Consider the following 25,093-nt stretch of genomic DNA (forward strand, 5'->3'; position numbering starts at 1 on the left):
TCTCGGGTTACATTTGGTATGAAACAGTGATCTAGTTGGTTTATTCCAATTAGAAATCCATCGTCATGGCATCATTTATAAAAGGATTAGTTCTCTGTCCTCCGTTTGAATCACCTTTTTCACTAACTAGCAAGACCCCATGTAGATCGAGGTTTGGGTTCTCTCTTCTATCTCATGGGTGCCACCATCATATTATGTATTGTGCATACGGGGTCATTATATCTGATAAGGCAAGTTTTCCAGCTGTATTGTTCTTTTTCACAATTCCCTTGATTACCTTTAGACCTTTAAGCTTCATTTCATTTTTAAAGTCACTGTTTGAGCTTTATAAAACATCCTTTCAGAATATTTCCTAGAATTGAAATTCTGGATTAAGTTGGGGAAAGTGAGATAGCCTTATGGTATGAAGTCTTTCACTGTATGACTGTGACATGTTGTGTCACTTTTGCTCGGATCAGACAGACCTGTCATTTCTGGATGTGGGGCAGAGAGAAGTAAAATCTTAGATGGAATACACTCCGTCGGAGTGAGAATTCTTGGGATACTATACCATGGAAAGGAAGGCACGAGATCTATTGCACAGATTCTTCTTAAATATCTATAAAATAATCTGAAACAAAGAAAAAAAAACAGCAACAATTCCTTAGAAGTTAAAATTGAGGTAAATGAGTGTATTTTTAAAAAGTAATCTGAAACCAGTGGAAACTGTACAAAATGTCAGAGTAGATGGTGCAAACTCTTAACCTCAACGACTCTTAGAATGATAAGCAGAAACGCAGAGCTCAGCCGACACGGATTCTCAAGGAAAAAGAAAGGGGCCTCATAGCTACACAGAAGAATAAGATAGAAAAACCTGCTGCGCCGTCGCTGCAGCGGCTTGAGTATGGGTCTAGGGGAAACGCTTACAAGCTGAGTTGAGGCTGCAGTAAATGGTATCAGTAAAAACAGAAGTCAATCTTGGGAGTAAAGAAGCCCCCTTCCGAATCTAAAATTCCACAATTCCATAGGTCCTAGAGAACGCTTCCCTCCTTTTTAGGAAAAAGATTCCTTTTTTTTAATATAATGAAAGGCTGTACAGTTTTTCTTCTTTTACTTATTAGCGTGACTAGTAACATTAGCTCTTGTTAAATGTTGAACCATCGATACATTCCCGAAATAAACTCCACCGATTAGTTAATTATCATTCTTTTGGATTCCTGCTGGATTTGTTTTGCTAATATTTTATTTAGAGATTTTTGCATCTATATCTACCAATGAAATTCTATTCTTTTTCGGGAGGGGGATTTGTTTATCATTGTGTGTTCCGGCATCTAGTTTGTGCTAATTTCATTTAAATACATTGGAATTGTTTGTCTCCTCTAATCAGTGAATAATTTAGGTAGCACAAAACTAATGGTTTCTTAAAGATTCGAAACTGACCTGTGGATCTGGGTGGACCCAGGGATCTTATTTATTTATTTATGTATTTATGTATTTATTTATTTATTTATTGCATTAGTGTGTGGAGCGCGGGTGAAAGGAGCAGAAGGTAGAGTGAAGGGAAGTTCTTTACCAAAATTTTAAGGAACTCTAACATTGAGTCTAAACATTTTTTCAAATAATTTCCAAAGTTATGGAAGTTTCTGATAATAACCCCGGTTAATGGATAGATTGGGTGTAAAATTATAGAACATAAAGAGAAATGATGCAAGGTAAAGAAAAATGAACACCTGATTCAGTGACATCTGCTTTTGTTTTCCTAGATCAGGAAGTGTGCTGCACCACTGGAATGAAATCTATTACTTTGTGGAACAGTTGGCTCATAAATTCATCAGGTGAGAAAGAATGTTTAGTGCTCTGCCGGGAGTCAAACTGGCCTGAGTTTGTTATTCTTCTAAGGGCTCTGGGCGTGCCTTTTCACAAACGTAGACTCGCATGTTGGACCAGAGACTTGGCTTTGCTTTCGTCTTTACCACATAGTAGAATACCTTTTGCTTATAAGACCTAAATTTTACCTCTGTCTCTCTTATTGGACTATCTAGTCTTCTAGAAGTTTCATTAACATTCCTTTCACAGTGCTGCGCCACTCTAGGCCAGTTGACTTATTCTAACCAGACTCGTGTGTAAACAGTATAGGGTATGAGGTGACCAACTCATCCCAGTCTGCCCAGAACTTTCACGGCTATAGCACTGAAAAATCTCGCATTCTCAGAGTCCTCCTCAGTCCTGAGCAAACTACCGTGTTGGCCAGCCTACCTGTATGTCCCATCAGATAGAATTCCCTGAGCATTCTTGACACGACTTTCCAAGGGAGTAGAATGCAGTTTTGAACATCATCGCTATAAAGGTTGCAGAGCCTTGGAGCTCCTACTTTCCAGTAGCTATAGATGCCCTCCAGTAAAGGAAAGAAGGACTTCACCCTCCTTCGGTACAGCCTCCAAGCGATGACACAGCTGTTGTAGCTCCGTGGATGTGCTTGAAGCCAGTCATGAAGGACTTTGGTAAAATTGTCGTATCATTGTGAATCCTAAAGCAGCTCCACTCCTGTGTCATGGCCTCTGTAGAGTCTTCCAACCCATGTGAGTTAACCATAAACTCCTTTGAATAAGGTTCTTCATCTCAGAAGAGAGGTTGTCAAAAAAAAAAAAAAAAAAGAAGAAGAAGAAGAAGAAGAAGAAGACAGGTTGTCCCCATTACCAATGTAATGACAAATGCGTTCCCTACGAATTCAGTTACTGGTGTCTCTTTCCTGCCTGCCTGATTGGAGGGAAAGGGTTAGGAGGTGACCTCTCTGTGATGCCAAATATTGGAAGCTGCAAGCAGGAAGCATCTAAACCCAAATGAATGGGAAAACCAGATGCTGAGAGGAGAGTGGGGGAAAGGAAGTAAGAAGCAAATACACGGGTCATATTAAAAGCAAAGTATTTGAGAGAATTGTAGAAGCTTAGAATTCAAAGCACCAACTTCCCAAGCTATCCTAAGAGGTGTTCGCTACCCTCAACTTGAATAGCTCTGGTGAGAAACTGCTGTCTTTGGAGGCCAATGGTCCAATAGTCAGACAATTCCAGTTTCCAGAAAAGTCTCTTTGTCATTGAGCCAGCGTGTCCTTTCCTATACTCTCGTCCATTATATCCATTCTGCCCTTTTGAGAGCTGAACAAACCTGCCTTGGCATATCTGCTATGTCTCTATTTGCTCCTCTGGCCTTCTGTTCTTTGTGAAGAGTCTGCTGGGAAAGGCTTTGAAGTTAGGCAGGTGTGGATTTGAAGCCAAGCTCCATTGTGCAACCGTAGCAATTGACTTGCCTTGGTTGAACCCTGGTTTGCACGAGAAAATTTCGAAGACCAGGCTTGTGCAAACCAACTCGCCCCGCACCTGGCTTAGAGTGGCCACTCAGCACTTCTCTTTCCCAGTTCATTCAGCAATTCCAGATGCCTCACTATCTGAGTATTAAAGACCCTGAGAAGTAGGGGGTTGGAGGGGCTTAACCCAATCCTTTCATTTTATTGATGAAACTGAGAAGTACAGAAGTTGACATGGCATAATGCAGACCACGAGGCACTTTCCTCTGGTGGTCTCCTCTGGCCCTTCTTGGCTCCGGACCCCCTGAAAGTGTGGCACCAAGACATCACGTCACTGTCATGCAAAACTGTATTTTGCCCGCTGCAGCCCAAGTGCCTGTAGTAGCATCTGACACGTAGCACGTGCTCAATCAATATTTATGAGTAAATGGACAAACTTTGAAAAGGAATCAATTATTTTTATTTAGTCATTTAAGTAAATAATCTAGGCAGCGGACACTGCAGGGGGGCTATTCACTTAATAACAGTGGCTGATGCCAGTACAAATATTACCATTTCCAATTTTAGTGGGATCCTGGAAATTTCAAGTTCTTTTATTTGTCTTTATTCTGACCCCCTCCCAATTTTCTAACAATGATGTTAACTCTTCACTGTTTCCTTCAAGACCCCAACCCACACCTCTCACCCATCACTTTCGGCAAAGAATTTCACCTCCTATTTCACCAAGGACCCTGGGAATAGCAGAAAAGTGATGTCCTCAAGCTCCAGTCCTACTTAAAAAGGTGCATATGTGTCCTTCCCAGTGTCTCTGAGATTCAAATATCCTCCCTTTGAAGGTGACCCCTCCATTTTAGTCCATTTTATCCCATTGTCTTCAATCTCCTCCAGGTCTCTTTCTCTCTTGTACTTTTTCTCTACCTTTCCTCTGGCTCTATTTCCACATCGATAGACATAAACAAATCTCTCCTGCCCCATGTCTTAAAAAAAAAAAGCCCCAAATAGTAAATGATGAATCTCCTGATTATGTCAGGAGATACTATAGGTATATAGTATATACTCTCTCTACATACTCTATATATAGATACTCTATAGATACTATAGATACCTATTTCTTACTGGTTTCTTACTCAAATATCTTTAAAGATTCAAGGTCTCCATATCCTTACTTTTATCATTCATTCCTTGACCATCAAACCATCTGGCTTCCATCCCACCCCCCACCTGCTGGCTCTCACCAAAGCCCTTAAGTGATGCCCTAAGGAGGACAAAGACAGTGAGTGTCTTACTCTGTGCTTACTCTGCTGGATACAGGAGCTTCCCTCCAGGGAGAGTTCTTGCTCCTTGAAATTCGCTTCTCCACTGGCTTCGGGAGGAGACCCGCTCACCAGAGCCGGGTCTTTAAATGTTGGCGTTGGTTCTAGATGGGGCACCCTTCCCTTCTCACTGCTGACACTATCTTAGAACAATTCCGCTCGCATCAATGTGCTGAAAACCCCCTAATTATATCTCTTGTCAAGACTCCTATACGGAATATACCAATTGCCTCTTAGAGCCCTACGTGTCCCACATGTCAGATTCATTTTTTTCCAGAGCTGAACTATATACAAAAGAAACAGGATAATATGGTGCTTAAGAGCCCAAGTTCCAGAATCAGAGCTTGATTTTAAGCCCCAGATCCACTATTCTCTCACTCTGTGGCCTTGGGGAAATTATTTGATCCTTCAGGGTCTCAATTTCCTTTCATGGAAGATAGAAATAATAATAGTACTGATCTCATAAAGCTGTTACAAGTTTCATGAGATACCACACGCCAATCACTCACAACAGTGCCTGGCATGTAGTAAGCACTTGATAAGGTTGACCACTGTGGTAATTACGATGGGCATTATTATCGTTTAGGACATGGTGTTTTGCTAATTAGCAGCAGTGAGTGGTAAGGGACAGAATGGTGTCCTGGCCAGAGAGCCCAGGTCTGTTTCAGGAGACCAACATTCAACTCACCACCTTACTGCTTGGGCTCTTGGCAAGTAGTAAGCGCCATGATAAGCATTTCCAAAGATGCATCAGACATAAGGAGATGAGTGTAGACTTGATCCTAGAGGCAGTAGAAGCCGTTGGGAGATTTTATAGCAGGTGAGTGACAGGTCTGATTTGCATTTTGGGAAAACAGTTCTGGAAGCAGTGGGAAGAATGAATTGGAGCGAAGGAAGATGGGCAGCAAGATCCCCAGCTAGGGAACAGTTGCGGCGGTCTGATCGTTGAGGGCAAGGTCCTAAGCTAAGAAATAGAACAGGGGGGCAGGTTTGAGAAACATCGGAGGAAGTGGGACCTATAACTACGGGGGCCAGATCAGGGATGGCAAAGACACAGGTTCACGTTGTGGCAGAGGAACCGGCTGGCCCCACAAAGAGCCCCTGATGGACAGCGGTCTACTGGCGAACCCACTACACTCTGATAGTCCGTCTTTTCTTTCTTTTTTTTAAATGTTTGCGTTGTGTTTGTCATTTCTGCCAGCGCATCTTGAAGACAGAGGAGCACGTTTGGCCCCCGGCTGAGGGTGGTTCTGTCTTCCCCAGTGTGGGGCTTTCGTGGACGGCGCTCCCGAGCGCTGCAGCCACAGGCCTGCCCCTGGGTCCCGAGTGCTGTAAGCGGGACCGCGGGCGGGTGGGTACTCTGCGGCCCAGCAGCACGCTCTGTCCTTACAGGGTGGCCTCCCTGGGAAACCGAGGAGAACGGACCGTCTAGAAGAGATGCCGCTTTCAGAGCGAAGGCAGTTCCTAGTGTGATCTTAATGGCCAGTGGCATCCGGCCGCCGTCAGCTCAGCTGCTCCGCTGTCGGGGTCCACCCAGGGGCCAGGGGGACGTTTTATCTATCGGGGCCCCCTTTGATAAGCGCCATGCAGACCGGGCCGCTTCTGGGACACCCCTCTTGAGGCAGAGCGCAGGCAGGGATGCGTTTTCGCTCTCCCACCCGTGCTCCGCCCTGGCGAAGGCGGCGCGGCCCCCCTTGTCCACAGCCTCCAGTCGCTGCTGCTGAGGACTCGGGGCACCAGCTGCGGAGGCCCTTCGGCCTGGAGGTCCCATCCCCCGCAGCCGGGACGCCGAAGGGGAGACGGGGAGACGGGGAGACGGGGAGACGGGGAGGACGACTGGAGGGAAATGGCATCCAGAGTCCACCTGCCCTAATAGGATTTCTTTTCCTTCCCAGCCCACAGCTAAGAATGTCCTTTATTGTCTTCTCTACGCGAGGCACAACCCTCATGAAGCTGACCGAAGACCGGTAAGGACGCTGCCCTTCCCTGTCGTTAGCAGGCCCACGTTCCCTTGAGTAGTGCTGATATTTGGGCCCCAAGACCGGCCCCGACGTCGTCCTAAATCTTGCGGTTCTCTCCTCACCTAAGCCTTGCACGTTGCCCATTGACCCATCGGCTACTTTACTCCGTGATGACTGATAGGATTTCCTGATGTTGTGAAATTCCGCCAATGACTCAATCACCTTGAGGTATAAATCTTACTTTGATTGGCAACTCAGTGTGCTACCTTGGAGCAAAATGTGAGCCAGAGCAATTCCTGGGGGATTATATTTTCTCTTATTTACATTAGATTTATTTTGTGGGGTAAGGTTTCAGAGATACAATAAGCATGGTGTGAGAGAAGTAGGAACTTGTAATATTACCATACGTAATTATACGGAGGCAGGGAACAGAAAGGGAGGGATAATATGGTGCATAAGAGCCAGGACAGGACCATGGAATAAAAGGAAATTTGAATCAGGTGTGGAAAAATGTTGTTGACATGAAAAGGATTACTGAGACCTAGCTTAACAAAAGTATTATTTTGGATTTTACCACTTACCCGTGAAAACTAGCAGAAATAGAGACATGCCATTTGTTCAGAGTTAGGGTGGTGTATTGGGAGTGGAGGTAACAGTTTTCCTGAGTTAAGGACACTTCGTGCACTTTTTTTAAAGGCCTCTGATGACATGACATGAGAGAAACACCGGGGGCGGGGTGGGGGACACACATGGGACCGTTGGCAGTCTTGTGGATGGACGCGTAGGGAAGAGGAAAGGAGGAAGAGCAAGCATAGGGAGGACTGGGGGACGTTATTCTATAGTCTTCTTCTAGAGAGGACCAATAGCAAGGAGGAAGGTGCTCTGGATTTTGCACCAAACAGCAGAGCTGAGCCCGTCCCCGTGTTTCTCCACGTCTTCTGTTGTCCGTGTGTAACTACAAGAGTACTCGGGACCACGCAGAAGTCTCCAAGTTCTGCTTCTCCTTCAGCAGGGCCTGTTATTCATGCACGCTGTTGAGATGCACAGAAACCTCATTTTAAAAATAAGGGTTTCTTATTTCCTACTAGCAGAAGGAGACGCTGAGGCCGCATGGTGTTCCTAAGGGTAGCGTGCAAACCCACAGGGGCTGCAGGCTCCAGGGCCTTTCCACTGCACCGTGCTGCGTTCTGGTACACGGAGAGTCAGAAAGCCCAAGAAACTCCAGAGAGTTTCCTTCAACACTGGCCAAGGATTTTAAGAAGCTTTGAGAAAGTGTCTCTGGCTTAGGGTCTCTCTGCGAGATTCCCGCTCTCCCTCTGTCTTTGCATGACATCCTTTATGCAGAGGTGCCTCCCGTTCAGACAAAACCCTCTCTCCCATTTTTCACATCCTCCTACAGCCCAGGCTGCCTGGTGTTGCTTCCTCCGGACTCTGCTGGCTGCGTGCTTGAGTTTGGCCCGGAGACCTAGGTCTCATATCCCTTGTGGGTATTTTGTGTGCTACTGCTCCCGGCCTCTGGGAAGTGGGGAGGGCAGAGGGGGTCACGGATTTATAAACACTGTTCAAAAGCCTAGGCTTTCAGACTCGTTTTGGTTATGCTGTTCAAATTAGTCATCTGAATCCTACTTTGAATCTGAGGTTGTATGTCTTGACTTCACTCCTCCTAGTTCCCCTACCAGGGAGCAGCGAGGTTAGAATCTCGACTTTGCTGGAAGCAGCATTTAATACGTAAGGGCTAAGTATGCTTCAGACAGCCCAAAATGCCTTGCTAAAGGCTGTATGGGTTTCACGAGGTGACCCTTGGCCTAACCTCTGGGTCGGCCGGCAAAGCATGAGTGGTTTACTGACCCATCCCCAACCTTATCAGCCTAGGGAGAAATGTGGACAAGCCTTCCCTCTGCTGAACGCTTTCTCATGAGATTGGCTAAAAGAATTAGGCTTTGACAGCTTCCAGGTTGATACTATTTCTGAAAGGTAGGACTCCCAGTGTTTTAGTTGGTCACAAGAATTCTTATGTTTTTTTTTTTTTTCCCCATATCTCATTTGATCGTCCCAATATCCCTAGGAGATAGGAAAAGATGCATTACTGTACAGATGTAATAAGCGAGGACACCGCGTTAAGTTGAAAAACACATTCAAAAACAGGTCATGAATCCATAGGGAACTCTCATTTCAACAAGACCAAAAGATTGTGGGTAAACCAAAAGAAATACTATCAAAGGGATATTTGCATCCAGCTTTTGGAATCAAACCCACATAAAGGAAACCGCGGGAAGCTTGAAAAAATAGAACAGAAAATAAATATGGTGTGTTGAGATGCAGTAAAGAAACTACAATCAGAATAATAATATCTACAGGGACGCCTGGGGGGCTCAGTGGTTGAGCATCTGCCTTCGGCGCAGGGCATGATCCCGGGGTCCGGGATCGAGTCCTGCATTGGGCTCCCTGCAGGGAACCTGCTTCTCCCTCTGTGTCTCTGCCTCTCTCATGAATAAATAAAGAAAATCTTTTATGAAAGAGGCAGCTCTCAGCAGGTTGGCTAGGATCTGTCGAGGGATGGGTTTTTTTTTAGTTTATCTTATTTTGGCTTTGCTGAGCTTCTCGAATCTATAAATTTGTCTTTTACCAAATTTCAGGAATTGGCAGCCTTCTCTCTAAACTATTTTTTCTGTACCAGTCATTTTCTCCTCTCCTTGTGGGATTCCAATGACAAAGATATTAGACCTTTTGATATGATTCCACATGTGCCTGAAGGTCTGTTCAATTCTTTTCCAATTTTTCCTCTTTCCTTTTTTTGGATTAGATCATTCCTATTGATCTATCTTCATGTTCACTGACTCCTTCCTCTGCCATCCCCATCCTGCCATTGAACTCATCCACTGAATTTTTTTTGCAGATACTGTGACTTTCAGGACTAAAATGTCTATTTTGTTCTTTTTAAAATTTTTATTCCTCTGCTGAGATCATCTATATTTTCATTTATTTTAAGTGTATTTACCTTCACCTCATAGAGTATAGTTATGAAATACATATATACATATTTAAATGTATATATATATAAGTATATAAGATATGACATAATTAAATATATTTTATATAATATTAAATATTTGAGATTACATATGAAATAAATTATGGGATTAACTATATCATAGAATATAATTAAATGTAATATATAAATACTATCAAATAAATACATAAAGCATATTTATATGCTTTAAATGCTTTGTCTGACCATTCTGTAAGCTCAGGATTGGCATCTTCATTGCCTTCTCTCATGAGAATGGGTCACATTTTCCAGGTGCTTTGTATGTCGAGTAATTTTAGAATATATCCTAGGAATTTTTAGAATTCATTTGTTCAGACTCTTAAGTCTCCTTCAAATCCTCTGGAGAATAGAAGTCTGTCTTCTCTGTGTGCACGAGGTTCAAACCACAACTTCTGTCTCTTCTGTGGATGGTGGTTTTTATTTCAGTTCAGTTTTCAACATCTTTGCTAAGCTGTTTCGAGCCTGTCCTACACATGTGCAGCTCAGAGATGAAGCCGGGACTTAGACAGCTTCAATCACACAGTTACTGGGACTCCCTTCTCCAGCTCTCTCTCCTGCAGGTTTCTCCACACACTGTTTCCCACTGGCGCCACCCTTTGCAAGTCCTCTAGCAAGAAAAATGGTGTTTTGCTTGGGGTTTGGCCACTGTGTTGCCTTGTGCAGTTCTCTGTCGAGGTCACTTGTGGGGAAAAGGCAGGTGTAATCAAAGAGAAGTAAAAGTGGGGATTCCACATTCTTTGAACTACAGGGGCCCCTTTCCCAGGGCCCCAAGATGTGGTGATTTCCCAGGCCAGTACCATGTGACTGAGACTCATCCTCAGGTCAAAGCCATGAAAGAAAAGACGGGGAGAAGTGTAGAATCCATCCTTTTCTGGGTTACCTCTCCAGATTTTTACTACCCTTCCCAATTCATCTGCTTTGCTTACTTTTCAAAATCCTTATGTGTTTATTTTGTCCAGAGTTGTTCTAATAATCACCAGGAGTGATAGCCAGTAGCAAACTTACTCCATCTTACCTGCTGTTCCTTCCATTATACAGATAAGGGCACTAAGAATCTGAGTTTAGATAACTTTTGATATTTGACGGTCAAATGCTATGGTCAAATAACAAAAATGGCAGAATTAGTATTCTGATTCTGGATTCTGGTTTTGGTCCAACTCATGTGTTTTGCATTATATCATATCACTCTTCCAAGATTTCTTAGCTTCGTCAGTTTGCAAAACAGTTGACAAATTGTAACACATTTTTCAGGTTTCTTCATCAGCATAATAAAGGATCTAATGTTAATTTAAGTACTATTAGGATACATTATTTTAGTGTTAACTACTGTATATGATTCCTTAAATATTCCCTCGATAGTCTTTTTCCAGATCTTACTTTAAATACTTCAGATGTTTCATCATTTGGGAATGAGATCATGTCAAGGAAGTCCAACTCATCCTTTAAAAGAAATCAGGAATAGATATTAAATTTAATCAAATGCATTTTTGGCATCTATTAAGATGATCATATTTTTTTTCTTTGACCTACTAACACAGTGAAATGCATTAAAAATATTTTTTAATATTGGATCATTCTTGCATTTCTGGTTACATTTGGTCATCATATATTATTATTTTAATGTAGAGTTGAACTCTATTTTCTGCATTTAATTCAGAAATTTAGCATCAGGATTTATAATTATGTTTGGGCTGCTATTGCCCTTTTTATGACTACTTTTACTTACAGTATTTTTGATACATTATTTTTACATGTAGATAATTACTTCTGGAAATTAGTCTGATAGAAGGTATAGAGCCAAGATCTATTCTTTTTCTCCAAGTGATTAGCAAGTTTTTCTAACATCATTTGGTGAATAATCATTTACTACCAATTTGAAAAATTAGACTCTTCCATAGACTTGGATCCATTGCTGTGTTTTCTATTCTGATATACTGCATTTCTGTGTTCCTAGCGAGGGCCACACTATTTTTATTAGTCTTAGCATCTGGAAGACCAGTCCTACTTCGCTTCTGATCTTAAGTGAAAATCGCCCCTGGTTTTTAGTAGTTTTTTTTCCTACCATGATCATTTTAAATAATTTGTTTAAAGTACCACAATACTCTTGGGATCTTCACCTGAATTGTATGGAAAGTGCAGAATCACCTTAGCAAAATGGCGTTGCAGTTTTACTGTATATATTTTCTTTCTTTTTTTTTTTTTATATATATTTTCTTATCTAAGGATATATCCCTTCACTTATGTCTCTTATTAAGGTTTTGCTTTCTTCAAATTGGTCTCATACAGTGTTTATTAAGTTTTTTCCTGGTTATTTCTAAGTTTTCCTTTCATTATCAATGAGTTTTTTTTCTATTATATTTTCCAGATTATTGGTTTATATAATTTCTACTTTTAAAATTTATTAATTTTTGTTGGTGGACTAGTACGTGCTTAAATTGTATTTTCCATCCATGTATATTAGACAATAGGTACACTTTGATGAGTAAAGAGTTTTATATAAGAAATACATTGTTTAAATTTCTCAAATATCTTATATTTTTTCTTACTTGATCTGTGAAGACAGTGAGGTATATTTTAAACTTGCCACCATAACTGTTTTATAATGAATCTCTAACACACTGCTTTATAATTTATGTCATATTGTGTAGTCACATGGGTTTTCATTATGGACTATATTTCTAATGAATATAAAATAACCTTTCTGTTTCCTTTCATGCTTTTTAAGATCTTTGTCAAAAAAATTATAAACTTAAATTTCTAAAAATATTTTTCTGCTATATCTGTGCCTACCCATTTATCTTTTACCCTTCTTTGATATTTTAATTTTCCACCAATGATTTGAAAAATATAATTTGAAAAAGTATAATTTCATTTTTATTCTAGCAATGGTTTCCAATGAACTTTGCTTGTTTTTATAATGCCAAGAATTAAGTAATGTCATTTATTCTCCTTGATGAATTTCTTAAAAATTATTTGCATTATGTCTCATAAATACACACACATACATACAAACACATACATATTTCCTTTCCAGTACTTGAAATTTTTATTTTATTTATTTTTAAATTTCTTAGCTGGCCAAGTCGTTTTCCAGGTAAAATTTTCCTGAAAGGTATGTGAATGTTAAAATTTGTAAGGCCAAACTTATTTGAAAATTGTTGTTACTCATCTTCAGGCAAATATTTTAATTGAATTAAAGTTCTTATACCCTGTCTTTTCCCTTAAATTTACTGGCAATGACACAATGCCAATTTGCATATCTTTTATTCTTTATTGCATACAGAAAAATGACAGTTTAGTACATTTCTCCTTTGTGAGTAGCCTGTTTTCTCCTTCTGGATACTTGTAAAAAAATGTTTCCTTATCCCTTGAATTAAAAAAATAAGTCAAAAGAATATATCTAGGTGTGGATTCTTTCATGATTTTGTATAATACTTTATATAGCATTTGAGCCTTTCCATCTGATAACAAATAGCTTCACCCTAAGAAATATTTTACTCTTATTTCTTTTATTATTACTTTTCTTTTGTCCTTTGGATTCTTAAATCTATTCCAAACTCTTTTTTATGTTCTAAGCTCTTATTCTTATGCTTTAGTCTTTATCATTTTTCTTTGAGAATGTTTCACTCTTGTACTGTAATTCATCAATATTTAATTATTTTGTTTGTATTCAACATATTGTTTGCAACCTCCCTTGAAATTTTTTTTATTGGAGTAAAATATACAAACTATAAAATTTATCATTTTAACCATTTTTAAGCATACAATTCAATGGCTTCAACTCGTGCACCCATCATACTACTACCCATCTCCAGAACTTTTTCATTATCCCAAACTGAAACTGCCCCCAGCCCATGGTAACCTCTATTCTACTTCCTATTTCTATGGATTTTTTATTCTAGGTACCTCATCTAAAGGAATTATGTAATATTTGTTCTTCTGTATCTAGCTTATTTCACTTAGCATATTTTCAAGGTCCATCCGTGTTGTACATATGACAGACTTTCATTCCTTTAAGACAGAGTAATATTCTCTTGTGTGAATATACCACAATTTGTTTATCCAATCATCTATTAATGGACATTTGGGTTATTTCCATCTTCTGGCTGTTGTGAATAATGCTGCTATGAACACTGGCATGTAAATGTTGAAGTCTCTGCTTTAAGTTCTTTGGGGCACATACCTAGAAGTGGAATTGCTGGATAATATGGTAATTCTATGTTTAAGTTTTTGAGGAAATGCCATACTGTTTTCCACAGTGGCTGCACCATTTTACATTGCTACCAGTAACGTACAAGGGTTCCAATTTCTCCACATCCTTGCTGACACTTGTTATTTTCTGGTTTTGTTTTGTGGGTTTTTTTTTTTTTTTTAAATAACAGTCATTCTAATGGATGTGAAATGGCAACTCACTGTGGTTTTGATTTGTATTTCCCTAATGGTTAGTGATATTGAGCATCTTTTCATGTGCTTATTGGCATGTTTGTGTGTCTTTTTTGGAGAAATGTCTATCCAAGTCATTTGCCCATTTTTTTAATTAGGTGTTTTTTTATTATAGTTGTTAAGTTCTAAGAGTTCTTTATATATTCTGAGTAGTAATCCTTATTAGCCAATATTTTCTCCCATTTTGTAGTTACCTTTTCCCTCTGTTAATAGTGTCCTTTTATGGACAAAAGTCTTCATTTCTATTAGTCCAATTTATCTATTTTGTTATTTGTTGCCCATGCTTTTGGTGTCATCTCCCAACAAATCATTGCCAAATCAATATCATGAAGCTTTCCCTCTGTGATTTTTCTAAGCATTTTCTAGCTTCAGCTCTCACAATTAGGTTCTCAATCCACTTGGAGTTAATTTTTGTATATGGTTTTAAGTAGGGTCCAACTTCCTTCTACTGCAGATGGATATCCAGTTTTCCCTGCTCACCTGTTGAAAAGATTGTCATATTCCCATTAAATGGTTAGCCCCCTTCTTGAAAATTGCTTGACTATATGCAAAGTTTTCTTTCTAGGCCCTCAATACATCTACCCTTACCTTAGTACCACTCTGTTTTGATTAATGCGGCTTTGTAATAAGTTTTGAAACTAGGAAGTGTGAATCTTTCAACTTTAGTACTTTTTCAAGAGTGTATTGGCTATTTGAAGTCCCTTGAGATTCCATATAAGTGTTAGGATAAATTTTTCTATTTCTGAAAAAAAAAAGGCCATTGGGATTTTGATAGGGATTACATTGAATCTGTAGATCACCTTGGGTAGTATTGACATCTTTAAAAATTTAAGTCTTCTGATTCATGAACACAGGCTGTCTTTTCATTTATTGATGCTGTCTTTAATTTCTTTCATTTTTCATTTATTGTTTTCAGTGCCATTGCTTTTTTAACTGACAGATAATCCCTTTCAATGCTATGAATATTTTTCTGATCCTAAATTTTTCCTTTTGTGTATATAGGTAGCACCATACGATTGTGTTAGAGATGGAATATCTTCATCATGAATATAAATTACAATTGCTTTATGTGCTCCCCTGTTTTTTTTATATGAGTTTGCTTCAAATGGGAAATTTTCTCAGATTTCTCAAACTGGTCCTCTTCTTCCCAACTTCTGAGATTTTCCTCAGTATAGTAACTCAAAAGAGGAACAACTAAGTTTTTCAGTACTGGGATTTGGAGTGAGTTGGGTCAGGGATCACAAAAAAAATCTTTGTTGAAAATGTGAAGATCGCAGGCTAACAACTATGGGAAAATTTAGATGTAGTATAATTTTCGTGTGGACAGACCTTGTAGTGTGTCCAAGGTAAGGAGGAACTTGAAACCCAAAGAAGATGGTTAGGTGTGCGTGTTGGATCACTGTGTTAAAAAGTGAACCCATCACCAACCACGAACTTTTCTCTTTATATCCTGGAATTCCAGACTGCTAGGTTCTTCCTCAGCCTGATCTCAGCAGTTCTACTTCTTGCAGGAATTACCCCAAGTGTCTGACATGTGTGGCACTCTTACCTACTTTCCAGCAAGGAAAAAATTTTTCCTGTATTATATTAGCATTAGCATTATGGAGAGAAAAAGAGGGAAGTTAAAAGATGTGAACTCATGTCACTGTTTTCACCTGGAAATCTTGCCTTATTTCTAAACTTTGCAAATTAAAAAAAAAAAAAAGCATAACAGACAACCGTGGGTCAAAGAATTATTATCTTACCCAGTCCTCTCACTGGCCTCATTTTACTGCTAAGGAATATTATTCTCAGAGAGATTGAATTATTTGCACATGTTCATACAAGTTATCACTGATGGTAGAATTTTTTTTAACTTGCAAAATTAAAAATTTTAAATCTAGTGATTTTTCTCCCATGTATTACATAATCTACCCCACTTACTGCATCTATACTCATGCTGCTGTCCTTTGTTTCTTATCTATGGAATACTTAAATGGAAGCAACCGCCATGTACATGTGCCATTGCATAAGTATTCATACTTTTGTGTCTATATACTATCTTTTATTAATGGCTTATAATGTACCAATAACCTAGAATACTTTTCTCAACTATAATAAGAGAAAATTAGTAATACCTGCCTCGTAAGGTTGTTCTGAGGCTTATCTATTATATGTATTATATACATGGGGGATACTGATTCAAAGCAGGTACAGGCCGCTCTGCTGTAAAAGTGCAAGAATTTGGATTTGAACCCAGGCATGATGTCCCCAATGTCCACATTCTTAATCACTATCCTATAGGGTTTCCTACAATTTTATAATTGTGTACAGTATTTAGTTAAAAACAAATCCTAGCATCCACAATTCAGCACCCCAGACCCTCAGACTTCTTCCAGAAAACACTTCTCTGAAAGCATATGCCCTCTACACATTTTTTAGGACCTTTTAATAACTTCAGCTTGGAAACACTCCTCACAAAGAGGTAAAGAGGTAGCATCAGCATTTCACAGATGGGGTTAAGAGGTTAAGTATCTTGCCTATTGCTTAAGGAGTTGGAGTGAAAGCCAAGAATGCTTGGCTCAAACTGCTGAGTGGAAACCAAGAGACCACACTTCTCCATCCCTCTCAGTCATCTTTTGGTTTGGTTGAGAATGTGGTTTTGCCATTAGTGTCACAGGGGAAAATGACATATTTTGAACACATCGCTTGATTCCTGGAGCAGAATGATTACAGGCTATCATTACCAAGAGACATAGTTCTAAAAACCTTTTCTAAATTTAAAAATAACAAGAGAGAAGTTGAATCTTCAGATATATGGTGCTTAAAAGAACCTGAATTTGTTCCATATGTAGGTATTGTTTATTTAGGTACAAGAAGATTTGATGGCAAAAGTAAGAGAAATGGTGGGAGGCACGTATTTATTGTCTTGTCCTGTTGACTGAGAGAGAATATGCTGGGGTCTGGGTCTGTGGGAAATTTTCTTGCCTCTTTCTGCCTGTTTCTTTGTCTATAAAATGAAAAGAATGATAGTCTCTACCTCACAGAACTGTTGGGAGGATTAATAATGCCAGGCCTGCGGTCATTCAGGAATTCAGAGAGTCCCCAGCTCTCCGTGGCCCACGTCCTTCTCCGAAGTTTTTAACATTTGGCCAGTCTGTCCCTATATGGAGGGATACAGATGCCAGAGAAAGTTAGTTTTCCCTCTGTTTAATGGTTCTTGCGAGACGGCTTCCCCACAGAAGTGCACAGGCTGTGTCTCTAGAGGAAGTCTGTTGAAGGCCTCCTCATACTGAGCCTCTGTGATGGTAAAAGGAGCCCACCTTGAAGCAGTTCCGCCATTCTGGGAGCAGACCGACTTGTGAGAATAGCGCGGTCCAGTACTTCTCTGCTCTTCCTCCGGGGCCACACCTATTAGGGGAAGAAAGCAGAAGTATACCCGGGGGTCTTTGGGTGGAGTTTGAATTGCTCAGCAAAAGCAAGACATTCCCTCAAAATCCCTTCATCTTAAAAATGTCTGTGCATTTGATTTCTATTCAATAATATACCAATGTTTGATTCTATATAAAAAATCACGTTGAGTTCCTTCTCAAATTATGGAGTACAACCTACGCTCTGAAAAAAATACGTGTGTGTGTGTGTGTGTGTGTGTGTGTCCTGTGTCTTGGTGTACAGTACATTGTCCCCACACCCAGTCTAGACACCACAGATTTGGTAGTGACCATATAGACCTTGTAGTGGGATCAGTTTGGGTTCCAGCCCGGCCTCCACCAGCACAGCGTGTTACTGCGCTTCTCTGAATCTGTTTTCTCAACTGTGCAGTGAAGGTAATGACGCCCCCCCGCATGGTGTTGCCGTGTGGCTTTCGTACTTAATGAATGGAAAGCGCCCAGCAGAGGCCCTGGCACAGCGCAGATGCTCAGGGAACGTTGCTCCTCTTCCTCGCCCACTAGGCCGCATGGGGCCAGCGCATACAAAGAGTAAAAACTGACAGAGCAGCACGCAGGGACCTTCTTGTTGGGAGAAAGCCAGCAGGACAAATCACTGAAGTGGTCAGAGAACCCAAGAACGGTAGGGTACTTAGGCCTGAAGCAAAACAGCCGAAGCCAACTGACGTTCAGTGGCCAGGCAATGGCAAACCACGATCCGTCAGCATAGGCAGCTCCGCAATGTCGCTCGCTCGTCACTGCATGGCCCCTGGGCCTCCAGGGCCCAGCCTAAGATTTAGTGCGGCTCTTGAGCAGCTCTGGAGGCCTCCTCATGAACTGTAGGTTCACCTTATTGCTATTCATCCTCCACATCTTTTAAATTATTAAATATTTCAAATGTAACAGAAGTATACGAAAAACAAGGATATGGACGCATTATCTGCCACTGAGTTTATGGAACAAAATGCTACAGGGATTGACACCTCAGTGTACACCCCTCTTCTTTTTCCTCACCAGAAATAATCACCATCCTGAATTTGGGGTTTTCATTTTAACAGATGCTAAATATTTTTGTATACCCACGAGCAATATATTATACTTTTTCAGATTATACCTTTTAATAAATAGTCATATTGTATGTATTTTTCTCAAATATGCTTTTTACACTTAACATGTTTTTGAGACTTTTTTTGTTTGTTTGTTTTTGAGACTTTTTCTGTGAAGATACGTGTAGCTGTGCTTGGTTCATCGTAACTAATACATGCTTTTCTATTGCATCATTCCATATTGTAATAATGTACCACCAGGTACTTACCTGTTCTCTTATTCATGGGCAGTTTGTTTGTTGCTAACGTCATGCTGTTATAAACCAAGTTGCAGTCAACATTCTCACACTGACCTGGGGATCAAAACTAGAATTTCTCTCTGATATACAACTAGGGAGTGAATTGCTCGGTCTTATAGTATGTGACTGTGTAACTTCACGAGGCATGATTTCATTATTCTCCAAAGGGGCTGCACCAATTTTCATTCCCACCAGTGATTTATGAGTTCTCCTTGCCTCTCAACAGCTTGTATGATCCAGCTCATCTTTTCAAACAGATGGTGCCCACATAGGACTTGTGGATCGGAGTATCTGGTATGAATGCAGTATACTCCTGTTCCCACCACCAGCCCCATATTGCTCCTAAGTGTGACAGGAAAGTCTTATCTTTGTAGAAAACCGTAATTTCCACCAGCTTATACTAAAGAAATGTGATCTGACCAAACAGAAGATGCTTGCCTATCATCCCCCCTAGGACTGTCCGCTTTTATCTTCCATCCAAGAAGGTGATTCTGGGCTCCACAGTCTCTGCCACACAGGACGTGGCAGGGTGCCATTCTATCCTGTGCCCCTGCAGACACTCATTGTGGTTGGTAGCACTGGGCTCAAGTACATCCGCCTCACTATTTTAGAGATCTCCGGCACCCAGAGATGCCTAGTCCCTATTGAACTAAGAGGAACATGGAACAGAAGATTCTCATAAGAGAAAACTATGTATTTGGGAAACCCTGAATACAGAACCCATTTTCCATCACTCCCATCTCCTGCAGAGTGTGGCTTAATTGGAGGAAAAAGGTTAGTGATGGGAAATTCGTTTCAAAAGTGAAGTGGTACCATAGGAAACTGCACGGGGAAAACCACTGCATGGATGAGTAACCAACCAAAACAGAGTTGTGTAAAGAGGAGCTTGTTTGGATAAATTCATCATGTTGCCTTGTGATGAAACCATCACACCCATCCTTTATGCCAGCTTAGGCTTCAACCCTTGGAAATTCCCTGATGGGCTCCTCTCAGTGAATTTCAGTTACTGGTCTCCACTTGACCCTGTGCCACATTGTGGACTACTCCTATCTGCCAGTTGTGGCCTTCCCAGTGCCCAGCAGATGCCCAGACTCTGTTTCTGCTCCCTATTTGGTCCCTGCATAAAATCAGATGCAGCATTCTGAGCTGGAAGGAAGCTGGTAGACCTTATAGTTCCCACACCTTCATTTTTACATCTGAGAAATCTAAAGTTGACATCTCTAGGAAGTGGGACAATTAAGATTTAATCCCCAGTCATCTTCTTCCAAAGGCCATGCTCCCTTGATTAGCACCAAAGTAACGGGAAGAATGACTTGTAAAACAGGGTGGGGGTTGAGACAGTGGGAATGGTTGGGGGGGGGGTCAGTTTGAGGGAGTTCTGGGATACTCCCGTTTTTAGAGTTCGAGAAGGGAGTCTGCCCTAAAATCTGAGAAAGAACAACTGATGAGGGAGATGGAGAGTGCACGCCATAATGGAAATCAAGAAAGGAAAGCATTTTAACTTGAGAAAGAGGCTGTGTCTGATGGTCTAAAAGTTTGAGTAAGATGAAGCCAGAGAACTGACTATTGGTTTGGCAACGTGGAGATGATTGGTGACCAGCAGAGGTGTAGAGGCAAAAGTCAGAGCAGAATAAGTTAGAAGGTGAAGATTTCCAATTTTAAAATAAGAGGTAAAGACATTTTTTTACCCTTTCTGTCACAAAAAAGCACCCAAAACCAGGAGAATGTGAAACAAAAACACAAAGCCATCCTTGAGGAAACTAAGAAATATTTAAGCCATAAGAACACTATATATGTGATGATGGAAAGAGGACAGAGGAGTGGGAAATGATAAAAGCAGTGTGGAGAAAAGTCAAATATAATCCTGCAGAAGGAGATGCTGAATGAAGAGAAACAAGCCTGTAGCCTAGAAAAACCCTGGAAAGATCAAAACCTAGAACTGTCAGATACTGCAGATGACAAGGAAGGGCTAACAGGGTGAAGAGTTTAAGAATTACCTGAGGATGGGGTAATGGGCGACAGTATTTAAGAGGGCACTTTCTGTAACAAGCCCTGCGTGTTACATGCAGCTGATGAATCACTAAATTCTACCCCAAAATTAATAATACATTACATGTTAACTAACTTGAATTTAAATAAACACAAAAAATAAAATAAAATAAATTTTTAAAGAATTTATCTGAGATGCAGTTCAACCTTCAGAACCACCTACCTCCATTACATCTAAAAATTACTCCTCCAGTTCCACCAGAGAAGAGAAGTATTCTCTGGCAAAATTAGACAAGGATAGTTTCACAGTCAGACACCAGGCATGGGAGACATCTGCATAACAAATGTGGCTGCTTCCAGCCTCCCCCTTGTCAATTCCAGAGTAACACCTAAGGAAAGAGTTGGAAAATTCCTTTTCTGTAGAAATAAATATCTCGGGCTAGGGGTCGGGGGAATATACATACACTGATATTTGAAGGTCCCCCACCGTGCTTGTTGACAAAAGCTGGTCATCCGCCAGTTGGCATGCCCCACTGTGCACGCAAAGCTTCCAACAAGTCTTTCTGTCTCGCTCATTCACTATGAACAGCCAAAGGTCACTGTACATTTGAAGAAAGTCTCCACCAGGAGAGACAGGGAAGTGGGGATACAAGTACTCTTTGAAGAAGTTGCATTGTGAAGAGAAATGCAAACAAATTGGTCAATAGCTAGAGGGAGATGTGGGGTCACAGAGGATTTATTTTTTTAAGATGAGAGAGATACTGGAGTATATTTATATGCTGGTAATCAGCCTCTAGTATTTTTCTTCCTGACTTGAAACAAATGTGTAGACACAAATATTTAGAAAAAGGCTTTATAGTATTTCTGCTTCTGGTTAGGATGTAAAGGAATGTGAAAAACCTCCATTTCCATGGTCAAGCAGAAAAGTCCCAACAAAATAAAATTCATATGCTTCCATGGGTCTAACACACAGGAAGCACTGATGAACTGAATGAGAGAGAAGCAAGCCCTTCATAGCTGAGCAGAGATCTACAGAAACTTCCATTCTTGGTGATGGATATGGTCTGGGTATGGGCAAAAGCAGCATAGCCGTGGACAGAGACTTTTCAGGGATGAGGAAGGGTCAGTTGAACCTCAGTCAACAATGTGTGCCAGAGGGATGGATTACCTGAAGGAGCCCCAAGTGAAAAAGAGATCTCTGTCAGACAATTCTCTCCCTCACCTGCACCTCTGCATTTTTCCCCCCAAGAAAGTAGCAATGTAACAGTTGCTGAAAAGTAAAAAAAAAAAAAAATCTATGGATCCTCGGTGCTTGGATTCTGGAGTTCTACGAGGGTTGAATCCAATGGTCAAGCACAAATGACTGAAGCTGCACCCACCTCCCTCCCAACTCAAAGGCTGAAAAGACCACAAAGGCAGGGCAGAGCGGAAGTCTGAGAATTAGGCTAATAACAGGGAACATAGTCTAATTAAAGCTGTGGCCCAGCCCAAGCTCAGCCTAACTCAAGGAGGAATCTAAATAATCAGTGCCCACCCTACCCCCAGCTCCCAAAGATAAAAGGCGTACACTCTGCAGTGAATGAGCAAAGCAAGTCCATATTGTACCTAAGTTTCCACTGCTTTTTTCTTTTTTTTAAATATACAATGCTGAAACACAAATGAAAAGATAATGAGGCATGGGGGAAAAGCAGGGAAATGTGACCCATAATCAAGAAAAAACACAGTAATGAAAGCAAACCAGATCATTCAATGGTTGGAATTCCTAGACCAGGACTTAAGGCAACTATTATAAACATGTTAAAGGATTTACAGGAAAAGGTGAGTATAATGGAGACATGGGCTATCAGAAAGAAAAAAATTAAAGAGAAGAAAACTCTAAAGAACCAAGTGAAAACTATGGAACTGAAATAGAGTATCTATAGAAAAGGGATTGATGAACTTAAAAACAAGTTAATGGAAATTATCTAAACTGAAAAAGACAGGAAAATGATCAGGGTGGGAGAGCGGGGAGATGAACCAACCCTTCTCATTTGTGGGATAATAGCAAGTGGCCTAATATACGTATAATTGGAATACTGAGCGCAGCATTCTGCAGACAAATCCAAAATGCCAAAGAACTCCAGATAGGACAAATACAAAGAAAAAAGTCCTCTAAGTGCAAAGTAGATGAAGTTTTGAAAACCAGAATAAAGATATAATCTTTAAAAATAGGGAGGGTGACACCTGGGTGGCTCAGCAGTTGAGCACCTGCCCCTGGCTCAGGGCGTGATCCGCGGTCTCAAGATCCAGTCCCACATTGGGCTCCCTGCCTGGAGCCTGCCTCTCCCTCTGCCTGTGTCTCTGCCTTTCTCTCTCTGTCTTTCATGAATAAATAAATAAAATCTTAAAAATAATTTTTTTAAATAAAAATAGGGAGAAGGGAAAAGACGTATTTCAAAGAGAGAAGCAACATTGAAAATCACTTAACTTGTCATCAGAAAAAAAGACAAACAACTCAGAAGACGAGATTGATTTCTTTAAAAAGATGAAAGGAAATAAAGACAACTTAGAATTCTATATCCAAAGAAAATATGCTTAAAATTGCAGTTAAAAATTAAGATAGTTTTAGGGAATAAAAGCAAACAGAGAAAGTCATCCCCAGCAAACCTGCACTATGAAAAAACAACTGCTCATGGAATTCTGCAGGCTAACGGAAAATGGTACCAGATGTAAACTAGATCTTCAAAAAAGGAAGGAGAAATAATAGAAATGATAAATGTTTTCTTAATTTTGTGAAAAGGTCATTGTTTAAGACCAATATAATACTTGCATTTTGGAATTTATTAAGTATATAAAAGAATATATAACAGCAATAGCATAAAGGAAGAGTCAGATGGAATAGACCATTAAAGCTTTCTTTCATTTTCTGAGAAGCAGCATAATGTGTTAAAATAAGGATGGATACTGTAATCCACAGACAGAGCAACCGCTATAGACAGGATGTTACTACAGATCCTACAGATGTTAAAAGATAATGAAGAAATATTGTAAACAATGTAATGGAAAGATATTCAGCAATATAAAGGAAAGCAATATCTGTACATATTGCTCTATTATAAATTACAGCTCACTAAAAATATATATATATAGAAAAGGATCTTTGGTTCAGCATGCATGTCAGTATAGTCAATCATTTTGGCCTATCCTTAAGTAGAAGTCCCAAAGAGGCTATGATTTATATGCGCCATAAACAAATGATTAGAGTTAGTTGTAAAACATCAAGAGTCCAAACGTAGCAGTGAAGTGTCTTTGATTAATCTATGATCATTGGTTCTGTTCACCCATGTTTTTGGTGGTCAGCATCTGGAGTCATAAGACCATCTGGAAATGTACTAAATGCAGCATTAGTGGGAACAAGTAGTGATGTGTGTTTACAATATAAGTTGAAGCTCCAAGGCCACCAACTGCCGGACATTTGAGAAAAGACCAATTCCACAGAATTGGAAGCTCTTTTACTAAGACGCAAGAAGTCGACAATGTAGAGCTGGTGTTGGGTTATTCTGGGGTGGCCGCGGCGGTAGAGATTGTTTTATAGGCTGAAAATGTGGTAGACATTGCACAACCCCAAGGAGGATTTCGCAGAAGAAACATCAGTAGGATACTTAGGAGAAAAGCTTGTCGAGTGAAGTGCTTCTTGACATGCTTATGTGTGTTCATCCTTTAATGTTTTCATCAGCAAGTATTATCAAAATGTCACATCACAACCAGAATCCCAGGAAGTAATCTTCATGAAGTGTAGGAAATTTCCCAGGGCCACCGGAAGTCCAGCAGACCCTGTGACCGGTTCTCCCACCCCCCACCCCTACAAACCAGGGCAGTGCTGGGGGCACGGTGCCTGCTTAGTAAGCAGCTGTGGAGATGAATGGGTGGATGCACGCATGCATCCAAGCTGGAATCATTGATTCAACAACAAACTATCTACTCTATGCCCACCACTAAGCCTCACAGGGATTGTACAAGAAACACAAGACCTGTGGCCTGAAAACCCTTCACTTCTACGTAGGAACACTGGCAGACATGTGAAACCACCAAGGAAAACAGGAGATTCTTTAATAGCAGCGTCCTTGTAGGATTCCCTGCCTCTCTCGTTTCCCAGGATTATAACATTTCATTTGGTAATAACCAAGTCCTCAGAGAGGTTCTTATCACCCCCCTTTAAAAGATCCTGGTTTTCTTCCGTTTCTAAAAGAGCATTTAAAAAAAGGCCTTTATTAATAGTTCTGTTGTCCCAGAATTTAAAAAGACCCATGAAACCCATTCCCATGAA

The 25,093-nt window shown here is 40.4% G+C and overlaps 1 protein-coding gene across 1 annotated transcript in view; it reads left to right on the plus strand.

The window, feature by feature from the left end:
* ANTXR1 (ANTXR cell adhesion molecule 1) overlaps positions 1-25,093 on the plus strand; it is a 168,587-nt gene that overhangs the window by 23,140 nt on the left and 120,354 nt on the right. Inside the window, exons 2-3 of the mRNA XM_072746172.1 lie at positions 1,743-1,814; positions 6,489-6,560. Coding sequence (XP_072602273.1) covers positions 1,743-1,814; positions 6,489-6,560 — 144 coding nt within the window. The remainder of the gene's footprint in view (positions 1-1,742; positions 1,815-6,488; positions 6,561-25,093) is intronic.

The sequence above is a fragment of the Vulpes vulpes genome, unplaced genomic scaffold (assembly GCF_048418805.1).
Source record: "Vulpes vulpes isolate BD-2025 unplaced genomic scaffold, VulVul3 u000000657, whole genome shotgun sequence".
Lineage (NCBI taxonomy): Eukaryota > Metazoa > Chordata > Mammalia > Carnivora > Canidae > Vulpes > Vulpes vulpes.